The 13817-nt window shown below is 36.0% G+C and overlaps 1 protein-coding gene across 1 annotated transcript; it reads left to right on the top strand.

Annotated features, from left to right (window-relative positions):
* Window positions 1993-11122, top strand: LOC109713883. The gene is made up of 13 exons (XM_020238161.1): window positions 1993-2361; window positions 2962-3141; window positions 3238-3343; window positions 3422-3461; window positions 3753-3805; window positions 3889-3950; window positions 4316-4468; window positions 4864-5075; window positions 5754-7327; window positions 8265-9059; window positions 9707-10040; window positions 10542-10604; window positions 10839-11122. The coding sequence occupies exons 1-13, from the start codon at window positions 2303-2305 to the stop codon at window positions 10904-10906; spliced, it is 3699 nt and encodes a 1232-aa protein (XP_020093750.1). The 5' UTR covers window positions 1993-2302; the 3' UTR covers window positions 10907-11122.

Here is a 13817-nt window from a genome sequence, read left to right as displayed (position 1 = left end):
AAACTCAATAGTAAAAGGCTTGGTACTATCGATAGTATAGTAGCTGACTATATATATATATATAATATATATATATATATATATATATAATTAATTAATATTATATATATATATATATATGTAAAATCAATTCTGGTTCGGTTTGGATCGGATATAATCAAAAATCATATTCGAATTCAAATCCATCAAATTTTTGTTCCTGATATTCATATCTAAAACTATATCTATTTTAGTATCGGATAAATCTATTCCGTTCGGATTCGGGTCCGAAAAATTTTTAGAGTATTCGTATCTATTGGCATCTCTGATAGTAGTTGGTGGTAGAGATAGTTTAAATATTTTTGGTATGATTGGTGAAAGAGACTAAACACCTTTAGAATAGAATATTGAATATCACACTTTTGTGTAGATTGTGAGATCAATGTCCTCTACATGTCTCCATCTCTCACCCTCCTTTCCCTTAAATATCTTGTTTATTTGGGTAAGCAATTTTCTTTTTTTTTTTTCCATTTGATTTGTTTAGAAATTATTAAAAGTAACATTGGTTGATTCTTTATCTTATGGGTGGTATTTGGGGTGACAATTTATTCAAAAAACACTTTAGTTTGAGCTAGGTTTTGATTGTTTGTTTTATAAACTTTATTTAAGTTTGAATTAAATTGATGATTGTGGATGAAAAGTTAATTTGACAAAATGTTTTTTTTTTTTTTTTTTTGATCTGCCTACCCTGAAGTGGATTAATTGAGAAAATCACTAAATGTCAGTTTTTTTTTTTTTCTCTCCAGGGCCTCTATATGCTATTAATTATTATGCTCTTGCAAATACTATGCTTGCTATAATGACCCAATCCGCTAGCAATAATAACTTGTTGCGCTCAAACAATCGGCCCAAAATATTTAATTCCAGTTATTATTACTAATATGTAGGTCTCATATATTCTAATGAGATTTAGTTTTCTACCCGATGTGGAACTATTGGGGCGCTACAAACTCTCCACATGATGTGGGATTATTGGGGCGTTACAAACTCTCCCAACGACCCACATACATGATGTGGGACTATTGGGGCGCTACAAACTCTCCCAACGATCCGATGTGGGACTAAATAGATGCAGACTAGAATTACCGGACGATGTGAGATTCTAGAGGTAGCTCTCACCAAATCCATTGGTGTAGTACTTTGTCCCATATGACACTTAGGCTGCAATGTTGTACAATCCCAAACGATCCGACCCGCTAGCAATAATAACTCATTGGGCACAACAATCGGCCCATAATGTTTAAACTCAGTTATTATTACTAGTGTGTAGGCCTCATATATTCTAATCAGATTCAGTTTTTTATCCAATGTGAGATTATTGGACTGTTACACTTGCAGCCTAGCGTAAACTAAAAAACCTTACACCCATAGCCATTTTGTGGTTTTTTTCTATTACTAAAATTTCAAAGGGATTGAATCGATTCTCTGATCACCGATGTAAGATATATACCTCTTTAAGAAGCATACATATAGTATTTTCCAAATGAGAGGGATAGAAATTTTCACGCATTTTTATTTTTAGCACCAAATTTATACCATTTTATTGGCAAGGAGGGAGTTCCCAAACGCTGCTTCGTTGGAGAGTCTTCGATCTATTGCCATGTATTAATTTTTGCACCTATCAAAAAATTCTTCAAGCGTCTTTGAATAGAGAGAAGGTTTATAATCTTTGAATAGAGATAAACTTGATGCGGGGTAATATACAAATATATCAGAAATTGAGGCCCTTTTACTGATTTTTTTTTTATTTTTATTATTATTTTTTTTTGTACGTTATGTAATCTTTTCTTACCAAATTTCTCAATTCAAAAACTCTCTCTCTCTTACTCTCTCTCTCTTCCCATGTACATTGTGCACTTTCCTTTTTTACTCTCCTTTTCTTCTGAAGCACTTCTCCTCTCACTCCATTTCTCTCTCTCTCTCACACACACACACACTCTCTCTCTCTCTCTCTCTCTCTCTCTCTCTCTCTCTCTCTCTAAAAGCTTCTCACTTCTCAACCACTCCATCTTGGCATCTTCTTCTTCTTCTTCTTCTCTCTCTCTCTCTCTCTCTCTCTCTCTCTCAGTTGGAACCACATTTTACCGCCATTAAAGCGTTTTCCTTAAGCAATTCCCCTCCGAGTTCCTCTAATTGGGATTCGCAGGTGATGGTGCTTTGTGTAGCGAGAGATCCCCGTTTGTGAGATCTAAGAGGAGGAGACATAGAGGGGAGAGGGAGTGGGGAGGTGACGAAGAGGTGAACATCCTCCGATTCTGCTACAATGAAGTCGGAGGCTCGGTTAGATTCGGCTATGTTCCAGCTCACGCCCACTAGAACTAGGTGAATCCTCGGATCTCCCACGACTCTTGCGGTTTTTTTTTTTTCTTATAATTTTGGGGTTTTGAATCCATGAATTGGAGATCCCGATGAGATCGGATCCAAAAGATGCGGTTTTTTAAGTGTTTTTTGTGTCTTCGGGTCGTAATTTCGTTGATCTGACCCAGTAGGTGAGCGCTTTGGTGGAGTTTTACATGCTGCATTGCGTAGTTCAATGTTTTGCTTTTGGAGGAAGTGGCATAATTAGGGCAGTTCTACTGATGTTCATGCTGTTGATTTGTTTATGTAGTTGGAATTCGTTTGGATTTAGGTGCTATGGAATGCTCAGGAGATGATCTGATCATTTTTCTCTATTCTTTTGTTTGATAAGTTTGCGCTTGTGATGTTCTAATCCGGCGCTATGTTGAAGATCTGGTTACGTAGATCTGTTCACGGCTCTTGTTTTGTTGTGCACTGAATTGTTGTCGAAACAAGTCTAGCAATTTCTTAATTGTTACTTACTGAGAATATCGAAGCTGATTTGCTGTTCTTGAGCAACAGTGTAAAAGTGGGTATTTGTTGATGGATTTTTATTGTAGTAGTCTTATTTTCCCTGTTTATTAGGTGTGATTTGGTTATAATGGCCAATGGAAGAACAGAGAAGATCGCTTCTGGGCTATTTAAACCATTTCTCGCGCATTTAAAGGCCGCCAATGATCAGATTGCAAAGGGAGGTTATTCTATCACTCTTGAACCAGATCCTGAAATGGATGCAGTATGGTTTACTAAAGGCACATTAGAGAGGTTTCACTTCTAATTCTTAATTATATATGGTTTCTTTCTTTTCTCTGCTACTTTAGTAACCTATCTACTTCAGCTAAATCTATGTCCTTTTGGTAGGTTTGTTCGCTTTGTGAGCACGCCTGAGGTTTTGGAGCGGGTGAACACAATAGAGTCTGAGATCTTGCAGATTGAAGAGGCAATCATAGTTCAGGGAAATGAAACAGTGAGTAATTGAGATAGCCTTTCATGCCTTTGTTTTTTCAAGTAAGATGACATTGTCTTAATTTTTTCTGTTCTACAGGTGGAAAATCGCCAAACCAAATTGACTGGATCCAATGAAGGTACACTACAAATCTACAATACCTTGAATGCTTTAATAGTTCTGTATTTTGATCCATGAAATCAGTAGAAGAGGCATTCAACTGGTTTCTCAATTTCTATTGAATTTCTCAATAAACTTGAAATAATCCTGCGGAATATCTTGTGGTATAATATTCAATAGTTTGTGAAAAAAGTTTTTGCTTAGTTAGCATGTGTTAAGTGGTCTCAGCTGTTGCAATGCCAGTTGTACGTTTGCTTAGTTGTGATTTTTCTATTATGTCGCTGGTAATGACATGACATTTTCATGTCAGGAACTAAGTCAACTACTGATTCTGATGCAGATAAGGCGATTGTAATTTATAAGGTACTTACAGAAAGATATTTGTCTGGAAAGATTGTAGTTCTTTATATACTAATCTTATTGTGATGCTTGTTGATTCGTGGCAGCCTGGATCACACCCACAACCGCCAGAGTCAAATGGATCCGCAACACAGGAGGAGAGTTCAAAGTAACAACATCAAACTTTGTTCTAATATCCATAATGCTTAAATGTGCAAGAGTAGATGAAGAATAATCTCTACTCTGCATGAGAGACGAGCACATAAATTGAGCATTGTGCAAATTAGCAAGGCGTAAAATAAACATTTGAAAATTTGCAGCTCACTATTTTATTTACATGATATTTTTATACTTGCTTAGATACTTGAATTCATGTGTGAGGAATAGTGTTCGGCTCCTTAATATATCTTGGAAATAAATTTATTTGTGTTTAATTACATACATCATGCTGTAATCAATTTGTTTTGCTATTGTTTTGTTACCTTGAGTGAAATTTTAGTCCAACATTCTGATACATTAGTTTTTTTGGGGCAGAGTTCACCTTCTGAGAGTACTCGAGACCCGCAAAATTGTGTTGCAAAAGGAGCAGGCTATGGCCTTTGCACGTGCTGCAGCAGCTGGTTTCGACATGGATAGCATGGCACATTTGATATCATTTGCGGAGTGTTTTGGTGCTGCACGCCTAAAGTAAGTCGGTGTTCCTTTTTAGCAATTTGGGCTTGTTATGGTCCAAATGTACCAATTATATTGTAGGACAAGGCTAGGGTAGCGAATCTTGTACTTGAGGGAGACACTACTTTCAAGGATGACAAAGTTGTCAGATATAAGTCAATGTATAAAAATCTACATAGATATCTGAAGAAGAAGGGCTCCGTTACTTTCAGGACTAGGAGGAGAATAAATGGTACGAGTATTACTGAACAAATCTTGGTAAAACTTGGACATAAATACTTAACATTCTATTGAGCTTGTGTGACTTGTTTTATCGTAATATACGTAATAACTTGGTAGCTCAATTGCGGCCTTGTCATTGTTTGCTACAATGTTTAGTTGTTTATTTTCTTTTGGACTTCATGAAACAGGGAAGCATGTTTTCAGTTCATGGAGTTGTGGAAGAGTAAGCATGAAACTGGACAATGGATCGAAGTTGAGGCTGCAGAAGCATTGCATTCGCAATCTGAATTTTCTTACTTCAATGCCTCCGGCATTGTACTTTCTGAAGATGCAATGAAACATAACCAGGAATCATCTCCTGTTTCTGGTGGTGATGCAAGCATAGAGAGTGCTGGAAAAGGTCAGTTTGCATTTTTCTTCTTTCTTGAAGCTTGGAAATTTTATGTTGTCCTCACACTTCATGCAGCTCTACCAAGAACATTGGTGGCTAACCAAACCAGACCTAATTTTCTTCAACATCTTCATGAAAATTGGGTGGTTGAATTCCTTNNNNTTTTTTTTTTTTTTTTTTTTTTTTCACTGTTCTAGCCTTCAGTGGTTCTTTTCTTTTAATTCTGTGCCGGTTGTTACTGCAAGCATCTTTTTTTCATCAATGAAAATAGATTACGCCATTTGGTTTTTTAGCCTTTTTGACTTACCTTTCATCTTGTTTGTGACGAAATGTAGCTGGTTTTTCATGTCTAAAATGTTCGGAAGATAGTCTTTTTGTTGTCTGTAGTTGGAACCATTTGTTACTCATATAGAAGCACCACTCCTAGGAACGCCTGCCTTCTCAATACTAACAATAAGCTGCTTCACTTTTCTTATCCTATTATTAGATAAAATCTTGAAATGCACATGTGCATGTCTCGAACTCTTGATATATCCTCACAGAGTGACACAGAATGCATGCATATTGTCTCTGCGTGGTCTCTTTTTTCCTTTTCTGATAGTTGTCATTTTTACCATTCTATCATTGTGACGTATAAAGGTATCATTAAAACTTGCATCTTTTTTTCTTTTCTTAACATATTTGTAGATCAAAAGATCCCTCAAGATCCTCAGCATCCAGTGGGATCCCATCAGTACTTCCAGGGCCAGTATCACCAAACTGCTTATCCCCCATGGCAAATGCACCCCCCACCAGGCCCACCTATTTTTCCACCTTACCCAATGCAAGGCATGCCTTACTATCAGAACTACCCTAATGTCTATCCTCCGTATCCTCCAATGGACGATCCTAGATTCAACACGCAACAAAAATCACGGTCCAAAAGGCACTCTCGCAGTAGTAAAGATAACAATGATGTTGATTCGGAGGCTTCAGAGACAGGTGAAGATGGTTCAGATCAGAGTGCCTCAGAGTATGAGAAATCTCATAAAAGGATTAATCGTAAGGGCAAGAAGAAGAAGAAGAAGCCTGGTGTGGTTGTGATTCGGAATGTAAACTATGTAGCGTCAAAAAAGAATGAATCGTCAGGAAGTGAATCAGAATCTGTTTCCGAAAGTGAAGCGGAGGATGAGAATGTAGATCAGCGTTCTATTTCCCAAGGGAAAAAACAAAATACCTCTTCAAGTTCTTCAAATAAAAAAGAGGGTCAGAAGAAATATACAGATTCTTTTGATGCAAGTGAGAGGGATGAAGTGGCTTATGGACAAGAAGCAGATACAGGAACTTGGCAGGCGTTTCAGAGCTTTTTGTTAAAAGCTGAAGAGAAAACAAGAACTAATGATGGAGATATCTTTGCTGGTGAGAGAGATCCTCCAGCAAGGAGAAAAGAAAGTAAAAATGAAGATGACCCCATTCTCCCTGTAGAAAGAAATACTGGAAATGTTCAGGAGCTCAAAACAGTGGGAATTGATTCAGTTGATCGAAATGGTATTAGGATGAAGCAGATCTCTTCTACTGATGAGATGCTGGTTTCGAGTGCAAGAAGGGGTTTCACAGATAGTCATTTGAAAGAAATAGAAGGTGGAGGAGGAAATTACCGGAGGGCTACCAGTGAAGAATTTATGATTTATGGACATGAAGAGCAAACAGGCAGGAGTTCTTTAGATCCTTTAGCAGTTCATGACTATGAAATTCCCTCCAATAAGGATAGGAGTGCAAATAATTTAACAGATGAGTCCTTTGTGGTTCCTTTTAGGTCGGGGTCACGGGATCAGTTTTTACCAGAAAGCCGAACTGCCATTGACATAGAGTCCGAGTTACCACCAGTTACTAAGAGGATAGAGGGTTCTTCTACTACGGGCAGAAATGAAGTTAGTTATGAACCAGAGGACTTGACCTTTATTCTTGGGCGTGGTGTAGAAAACATCTCTATTGGGTATGATCCGGCTAAAGACTATGAGAGTCAGATTATTATAGAAAAGGCTGTCAAGGTTGAAGTCACAAATGAGGAGAATATTTCAGCAAGCACCAACGAAGATGTCAAAAGTGCAGAGAAGGACAAGAAGTTAAAAAATTTGCAGGATGGGTCAGAGAAGAGGAAGAAGGAGGTTGTGAGTAGGAAAGTGACATCCTCGAGGTTTAACCCACTTGCCGAAGCCCAAAAACGTGCAGAAAAGCTTCGGTTGTACAAAGCTGATCTTCAGAAGTTTAAGAAAGAACAGGTACTTGTCCCTGTTTGCAGGCCAAGTAGTTTGTTGAAACTTATTGGTATTTTCTCTTTTTCAATTAATTACTATTGAACGGTTGGTTGGGTTCTAAGTAAACGGGGATAACTTTCCTTTATCCCTAGTTTATGCCATCATCACGGGATGACTAAGAAAAGGATCAATTTTATGTTTGTATTTGATGTAAAAGAGAGGTTGTATTGATTCCTGGATAATTGTAATTATACAGGAATTAATGTAGATAACCCAGTTTGAGAAGAAGTATTATTATCTCTCAGATGTCGTTTTGTTTAACGGAATGACGATAACTTAAGTTAATCTCCTGCTGTTCCGGACATAGAACAGAGTCTAAGAGCTTGCACTATACCCACCAACTGGGCTTAAATAGGTTTCACAGCAAGTGCCCTCTATTTGGCACAGTGTCTAGTCAGAAACAAAATAGTACATACCAATGTTATCTTGTTAATGTTTGACCGAGAAACAGTTAGGAGTTAGGACATGGGACAAATCAGTGTTCTCTTGCCCTTAATAAGGGAGAAATTTCTGAAGCTTAAACTAGTGTCTCTGGTTCCAACTTAACATGATATTCTGTCTTTTCTCCTGTACCGTATTTCTTTTGGTGATTAAGGTCTTGAGTCTCTTCCAGTACCCAATATCTGACATTTCCAGTAAAAATGTTCAGCAAATTCATGTGTACGCCGATTATCTTTCCTTGTACTTCTTTTGCTCAGGTTTGAGAATAATCATTTTGGAAGAAAACAAATTCTTGCATTTAAATTTGACTCTGTGCCTTTGCACATTCTTCATGGATTAAATCTTTTGCCTTTCAGAAAGTTTTTTCCCAACCAAATGTGAATTTATTTATCTGAGATCATCAAGGAGTAAAGGTGATTCATATTTCAAAAAGGATTAAAGGTGATTCCCTTAATTTCAGGAAAAGGAGCAGATTAGGCGATTGGAAGCTTTAAAGATGGAGAGACAGAAAAGAATTGCTGCAAGAAGCGGTTCAAATGCTTCTCATTCAACATCAACCCCACAACAGGCCAAAACCAAATTGGCAGCAAAGCCATCTCCTAGTTCATTGAAAGGTTCAAAGTTTAGTGATTCAGATACTAGCAAATTAAATGGTAATGCACATGGAATAACTCGATCTGTCTCCTCATTATCTGAGATGAAGAAAGGAAGCAATGATGGAACACTGGACCAAAAAAAAGAGCCTCTCAGAGCAAGAAGTACATTAAAGTCAGCTAGCTCTGATCAAGCACGCAGGAGAAGCATGCCGGAGGAGTCTCATACAAAGATGTCTGCAATAGAGCAACTGGACAAAAGCAAGTTAGCAACCTTGCCTGAGCTGAAGATCAAATCACCGAAAGCTTCTTCAGAAGCTGTTCAAAATAAACCAGCTTCTAAAGAGCCATCACAGAAAGCACCTGGAAGCAAAACATCTCCAGCTTTGGAAAATAACCAAGCAAAAAATGCTACTGAAAAAGCCCCTAAACCTAGCATCAGCGAGGACAATGTGGTGATTGAGAAGACTGTTGTAATGCTTGAGAATGAGGTGATCCCTGCTCCTCTAGTCCAGCCATCTGAACAGACAGTTGATGTAATAGATAGATCTTATGAGGATGATAATAAAGAGATGAGTGCAGTGAATTCAGGATATTTGGCTATTAATGGCGACCAGAAAGCTACTAATGATAATATAGTCGACGAGCTGAATTCTTATGAGGTACGAGTTGTAAAGTAAGAGTCGAATAATTCTTGATTTTTAAGGTCCATTTTTCTTTAATCATACTAGTTTACGGTTATTGAATAAACAGTATTGTTATTTGTTCACTTCGAGTTCCATTGTTGAATTAGGAAGACAACAAGTGGTTCATCTGATGCTTCATATTACCGTCTCTTACTATGCAAGCTGTTACTATGAATAGTGCTTTTTATATCTTTGCTGAACTACAAGTGGTTCATCTGATGCTTCATATTACCATCTCTTACTAGGCAAGCTGGCATTACTATGAATAGTGCTTTTTATATCTTTGCTGAACTACGAGTGGTAGCCTTGATCCTCATTTAAGTAGTGAAGCCTAAAAGGCTCTCCATTCATTCTAAGAGAGGCTACACTTGAATCCGCTTCTCCTTGAAGGCAAGATAGTGGGTGCAAGAATTCATCTTATGTTCTGAAGTAACTTTGTAAATATTTTCACAAAATTCCCCTGCAAAATTTTCCAAATCTTTGAATTTCATACAAGTTCACTTGGTGAGCTAAATGAAAATTCAGAATTTTATGGGAGTATATGAAAATCAATGATTTTGCTGGGTTATATACGTGAAAGCCCTGTAATTCTTGAATGAGATAGATCTGCTTGCTATTATCAGGTTATTATTGATTACTCGAAGGAAGAAAGTCAGGAAATCTCAAGCCCCAGCTCCATTGTGAAAGCTTATGAAGCTGACGACCCTCCCACCATGGATTCAGCAAACCCTGAAGCACCAAGTATTAAGACACCGGAGTTTAAGTTCCCAGAAATGAAGTCAATAGATCAAACCCCTGAAATATATGAGAAGCCTCGAAGCAAAGAATCAAAAGGGTTCAGAAAGTTGTTGAAATTTGGTAAAAAGAGCCACACTTCAGCTTTAGGTGATGATGCCCTCGACTCTGATGCATTGTCTGTAGATGATCTGACGGCAGCTGCAGTTTCAGCCAGTGATGGTATGTCGGTTTCCTACCGTCTGGTTCATTTATGTTTATAAAACTTTTCTTGGGATATTTATGAATATACCCTGCAAAATCGTCAATTCACATTGTAAACCCCTGTAAAAACATCTCATTGTTTATCTATCCTCTTAGAACTTAAATTCCTACAATAACTTTTTATTCTTGCTCTTTTCTTTATGCATCATCCCACAAGCTTTTATGATAATGCTAAAATCTAAAGCCCTTTATCTCTTTCTTCTTTTCTTTTTTTTCTTTTTTTTCCTCTTTTCAATACAAAAGCCTGTTTGAGATAGAAATGTCGAAGCTAATGATGTTTATTTTAATTTTATTCTGACCTACTTTGTTTATAAAAAGAGTCGAGTTCTAATTTCTAAGTACAAAATCCAGAAGAAGTGGTCGGACAGTTTGATATTTTCAGGCCTTGGTGCAAACTACAAATATGTATCCTCTCTCCTCTTTTATCTTTTGTCTGATAGATCTTTGTTCTTATTACAGTTCCGATACTGAAGAATCTCATCTCTCAAGATGATACTCAAGCTGCAGCCACTTCAACTAAAGGTATGAATTCCTGCTGTTACTAAAATCCTCCCCAATTACTGGAAAAATATTTGGACAACCCTGACCAAGTAAAGGTTCCGATGAAAAGATTCTATTGAGAATCCATTATGTGAATATTTGGAGTTGTTCTCGACTAGCCATTCCTATATTGGAAAATTCTTTTTCATTCAAATTTGTTGTTTATGAAAAACTACTCTGCGTTCGTTCTAATCATTCGATCCTTCTTTTTTGCAGCTTCTCGGCCCTTCTCCCTCTTGTCGCCTTTCCGCAGAAGCAGTGAGAAGAAGATCGCGTACGCCTAAAAGACGCAGTTGTATGGTATTTGTTGTGTGATTATTTATATTACAGTATCTTGTAAACAGTAAAAGCTTGTATTGTTGATAATTCATTTTGTTTGTTTGTTACCATGAATTTGTTTGTAATAATCAGAGTCAGCTGGATACAACAAAAGTTTTGTTGGATGATGAACAAAAACCACCTTAAAGAAATAAATTTGTAGAGTAATTCACTTTTTGGTATGTGCAAAATTTCTATCATATCATATTGTGTGTTTGACATTATGATGTATAATATTGCATTAATTATAAGGTCTCTTAATGGTTGAATGCAACTCATTTTGGAATTACCAAGTTGCGTATTAATTCCTTTTTTTGGCCCCTTGTTATAATATTTTACAGGATAATTAAATATTATCACATACAAATTTTTTTTTTCCCCCACAGCGTTTGTAATTTTTACTTAAATTACTAAATTTCAGCTTGATGCGACCTTAGTGTCTTCGCTTGTCACTCGATAATTCGTGTGTAATTAACTGAAACACATCACTATCCACCAAAGGAAATCTATGAATCTATAGTGTCATATTTACATCATATCATCTATCATTAGTAACAAGTTAATTATATTTCTCTTCTTGAAAAAAAAGTATAATAAAAATATTTTTCTATTAATCATAATGGGACGGATAAATATGGAGAAGGACAATCCTATTGATTGGAGACATCACGCCAGCAGTATAACTGATACATTCTAAACTTCTCCCCACTAAAGAGATGAAGATGAGTGACTACTCCTCTATTAACACTTTTTTGTATGATAAGACAATTATGATATGCCAGTATTAGATCTGGATAGCGGACATAACCTTCATTGATATTGCAAATATAAAACTTTGTAATGCCTGACAGGATTAAAAGTATTATTTTTATATTATAGAATGTCTACAAAAATTAAAAATAATTTTTAAATCTTTTTTATTTATACTATAAAATTACCATTGCTATTTGCATCTTCTGCCTTCTATCTTATAAAAATAATGCTTTTAATCAACACACCACCAAACTAGGCCTGACCAGTATAAATAAATAAATAAATATATAAATAGAATTAAAATAAATAAAAAACAATAGAGTCAAAAGTAACTTAAGTAGTGTCCTAAAGTGGTTCTCCTAGGAAGCATCCGAGATGTCACACCGCAGTTCAAGAGGCCGACAAGCTGCATCCAATATCACAAGAATTGATGCAAAATGATCGGTAGCCAATAAAGAAATTTGCATTAGCATTTTGATATATATATATATATATATATATAGAGAGAGAGAGAGAGAGAGAGAGAATTGAGCTAAAATACTTTTAGAAGTACCAAGCCTTTGGTGCTTCTAAGTTTCTAATCCTTGGATCTACTCATTAATTACTAATAACTTTTGGATCAAACACTATTCTACCTATCATTACTTATCACCATCATCTCAACCCTACATCTCTCCATCCAATGACTCAAAAGCACCACATTCTTAGTATTTTTGAGAGTATTTTAACTCAACTCTCTCTCTCTCTCTATATATATATATATATAGAGAGAGAGAGAGAGAGTTGAGCTAGAATACTCTCAAAAGCACCAAGGAGATGGTGCTTTTGAGTTTTTAGCCATTAGATGGAGAGATATAGAGTTGAGATGATAGTTGTAGGTGGTGATAGGTGGTGGTAGGTAGAATAGTGTTTGATCCAAAGGCTGTTACTAATCAAAGAGTAGATCCAAGGGCTAGAAACTCAAAAGGATTGGTGCTTTTGAGAGTATTCTAGCTCAATTATATATATATATATAGAGCTAGGCTCCTATGCTTTCGAAAGTACGGGAGGCCCCGTGCTTGTAAGTTGTTTTCGATGATGGGACATCCGATTCGGCGATCGGTTCTGTTAAACTTGATCTACGCTATTGGAACTATCTAGAAATCAAATTTCATAATTTTTTGATTTCGTTTGTCTAGTGAACAAGTAGCCTCAAAATGAATGGTTGAAAATGAAAATCTCATAAAAACAGTGATAAAGGATTCAAATTTTAAATCGGAAGTATTGATCTTGCTACTGATGTTAAGTAGAATTTTCTATTAAATTTTCATGTAATTTGGATACTTCTACACCGTTGAACTTAAAAATGTGCCACATCGACCGTTAAAATAGTCATTTTTTAGACCTTTTAATCGCTTAGGGCCCGTTTGTTTTGGTGTAAGTGGAGTGATGGAACTCAAGTTCCATCACTTCCGTTATTTGTTTTGGTATAAGTGAAAAATATAATGTAACTCAAGTTACGTTAGAGCTCCACTTCACCTACTCTCGACTTCCGACTCTAAAGTACCGAACTCGACTTCCACCACACTCAACCTTCTCTAAACAATTTATTAAACAGTAAAACCTAAACTCTACTTTCTTTATAATGGGTTAGAATTACCTTATTTATAATAAATTAAGATTATCTTTAAATAATAATAAAAAATTTAATTATATAATAGGTTAAATTTTATAGTGATAAATTTATTACTATATTTAGGAGATAATGGGATCCACTTACTTACATCAAAACAAACAACGGAACTCAAAAAACTAATTTTACCAGCACCAAGTTACATCAAAACAAACAGCAGAAGTGATTGAATTTAACTTTTAGTGATACGAGTTACGTCAAAACAAACAACAGAAAAATAATCACACTTCAGGGAAACTCAAACACCACTACACTTGACTTACGTTGAATCTACAAATTCGTCAATCCAAACGCCCCCTTAGTTGAGATCAAAATTTCTTTAGGGCTGGGTTTTAATTGGAATGAAAAATTTTAAGTAATGGTAACTCTACAATAAAAAATTGGTTGTAATCTTATAAGTTCACTCTTTAACAACCAACTCTTTCACACTAGTTTTATAACTTTTTTTTTAT

This window comes from Ananas comosus, linkage group 8 (genome assembly GCF_001540865.1).
Source record: "Ananas comosus cultivar F153 linkage group 8, ASM154086v1, whole genome shotgun sequence".
NCBI classification, from domain to species: domain Eukaryota; kingdom Viridiplantae; phylum Streptophyta; class Magnoliopsida; order Poales; family Bromeliaceae; genus Ananas; species Ananas comosus.
Note: the sequence above shows the minus strand (reverse complement) of the source record. Positions and strands in the feature narration are given on the sequence as shown.

What these genes read in the sequence shown, in the direction of transcription:
- LOC109713883 (XM_020238161.1), top strand. Translation starts at nt 2,303, where the DNA reads ATGAAGTCGGAGGCTCGGTTAGATTCGGCTATGTTCCAGCTCACGCCC. An exon ending in CATAGAGAGTGCTGGAAAAG is followed by an intron (nt 5,076 to 5,753) that starts GTCAGTTTGCAT and finishes ACATATTTGTAG; the next exon opens with ATCAAAAGATCCCTCAAGAT. An exon ending in ACGAGCTGAATTCTTATGAG is followed by an intron (nt 9,060 to 9,706) that starts GTACGAGTTGTA and finishes TGCTATTATCAG; the next exon opens with GTTATTATTGATTACTCGAA.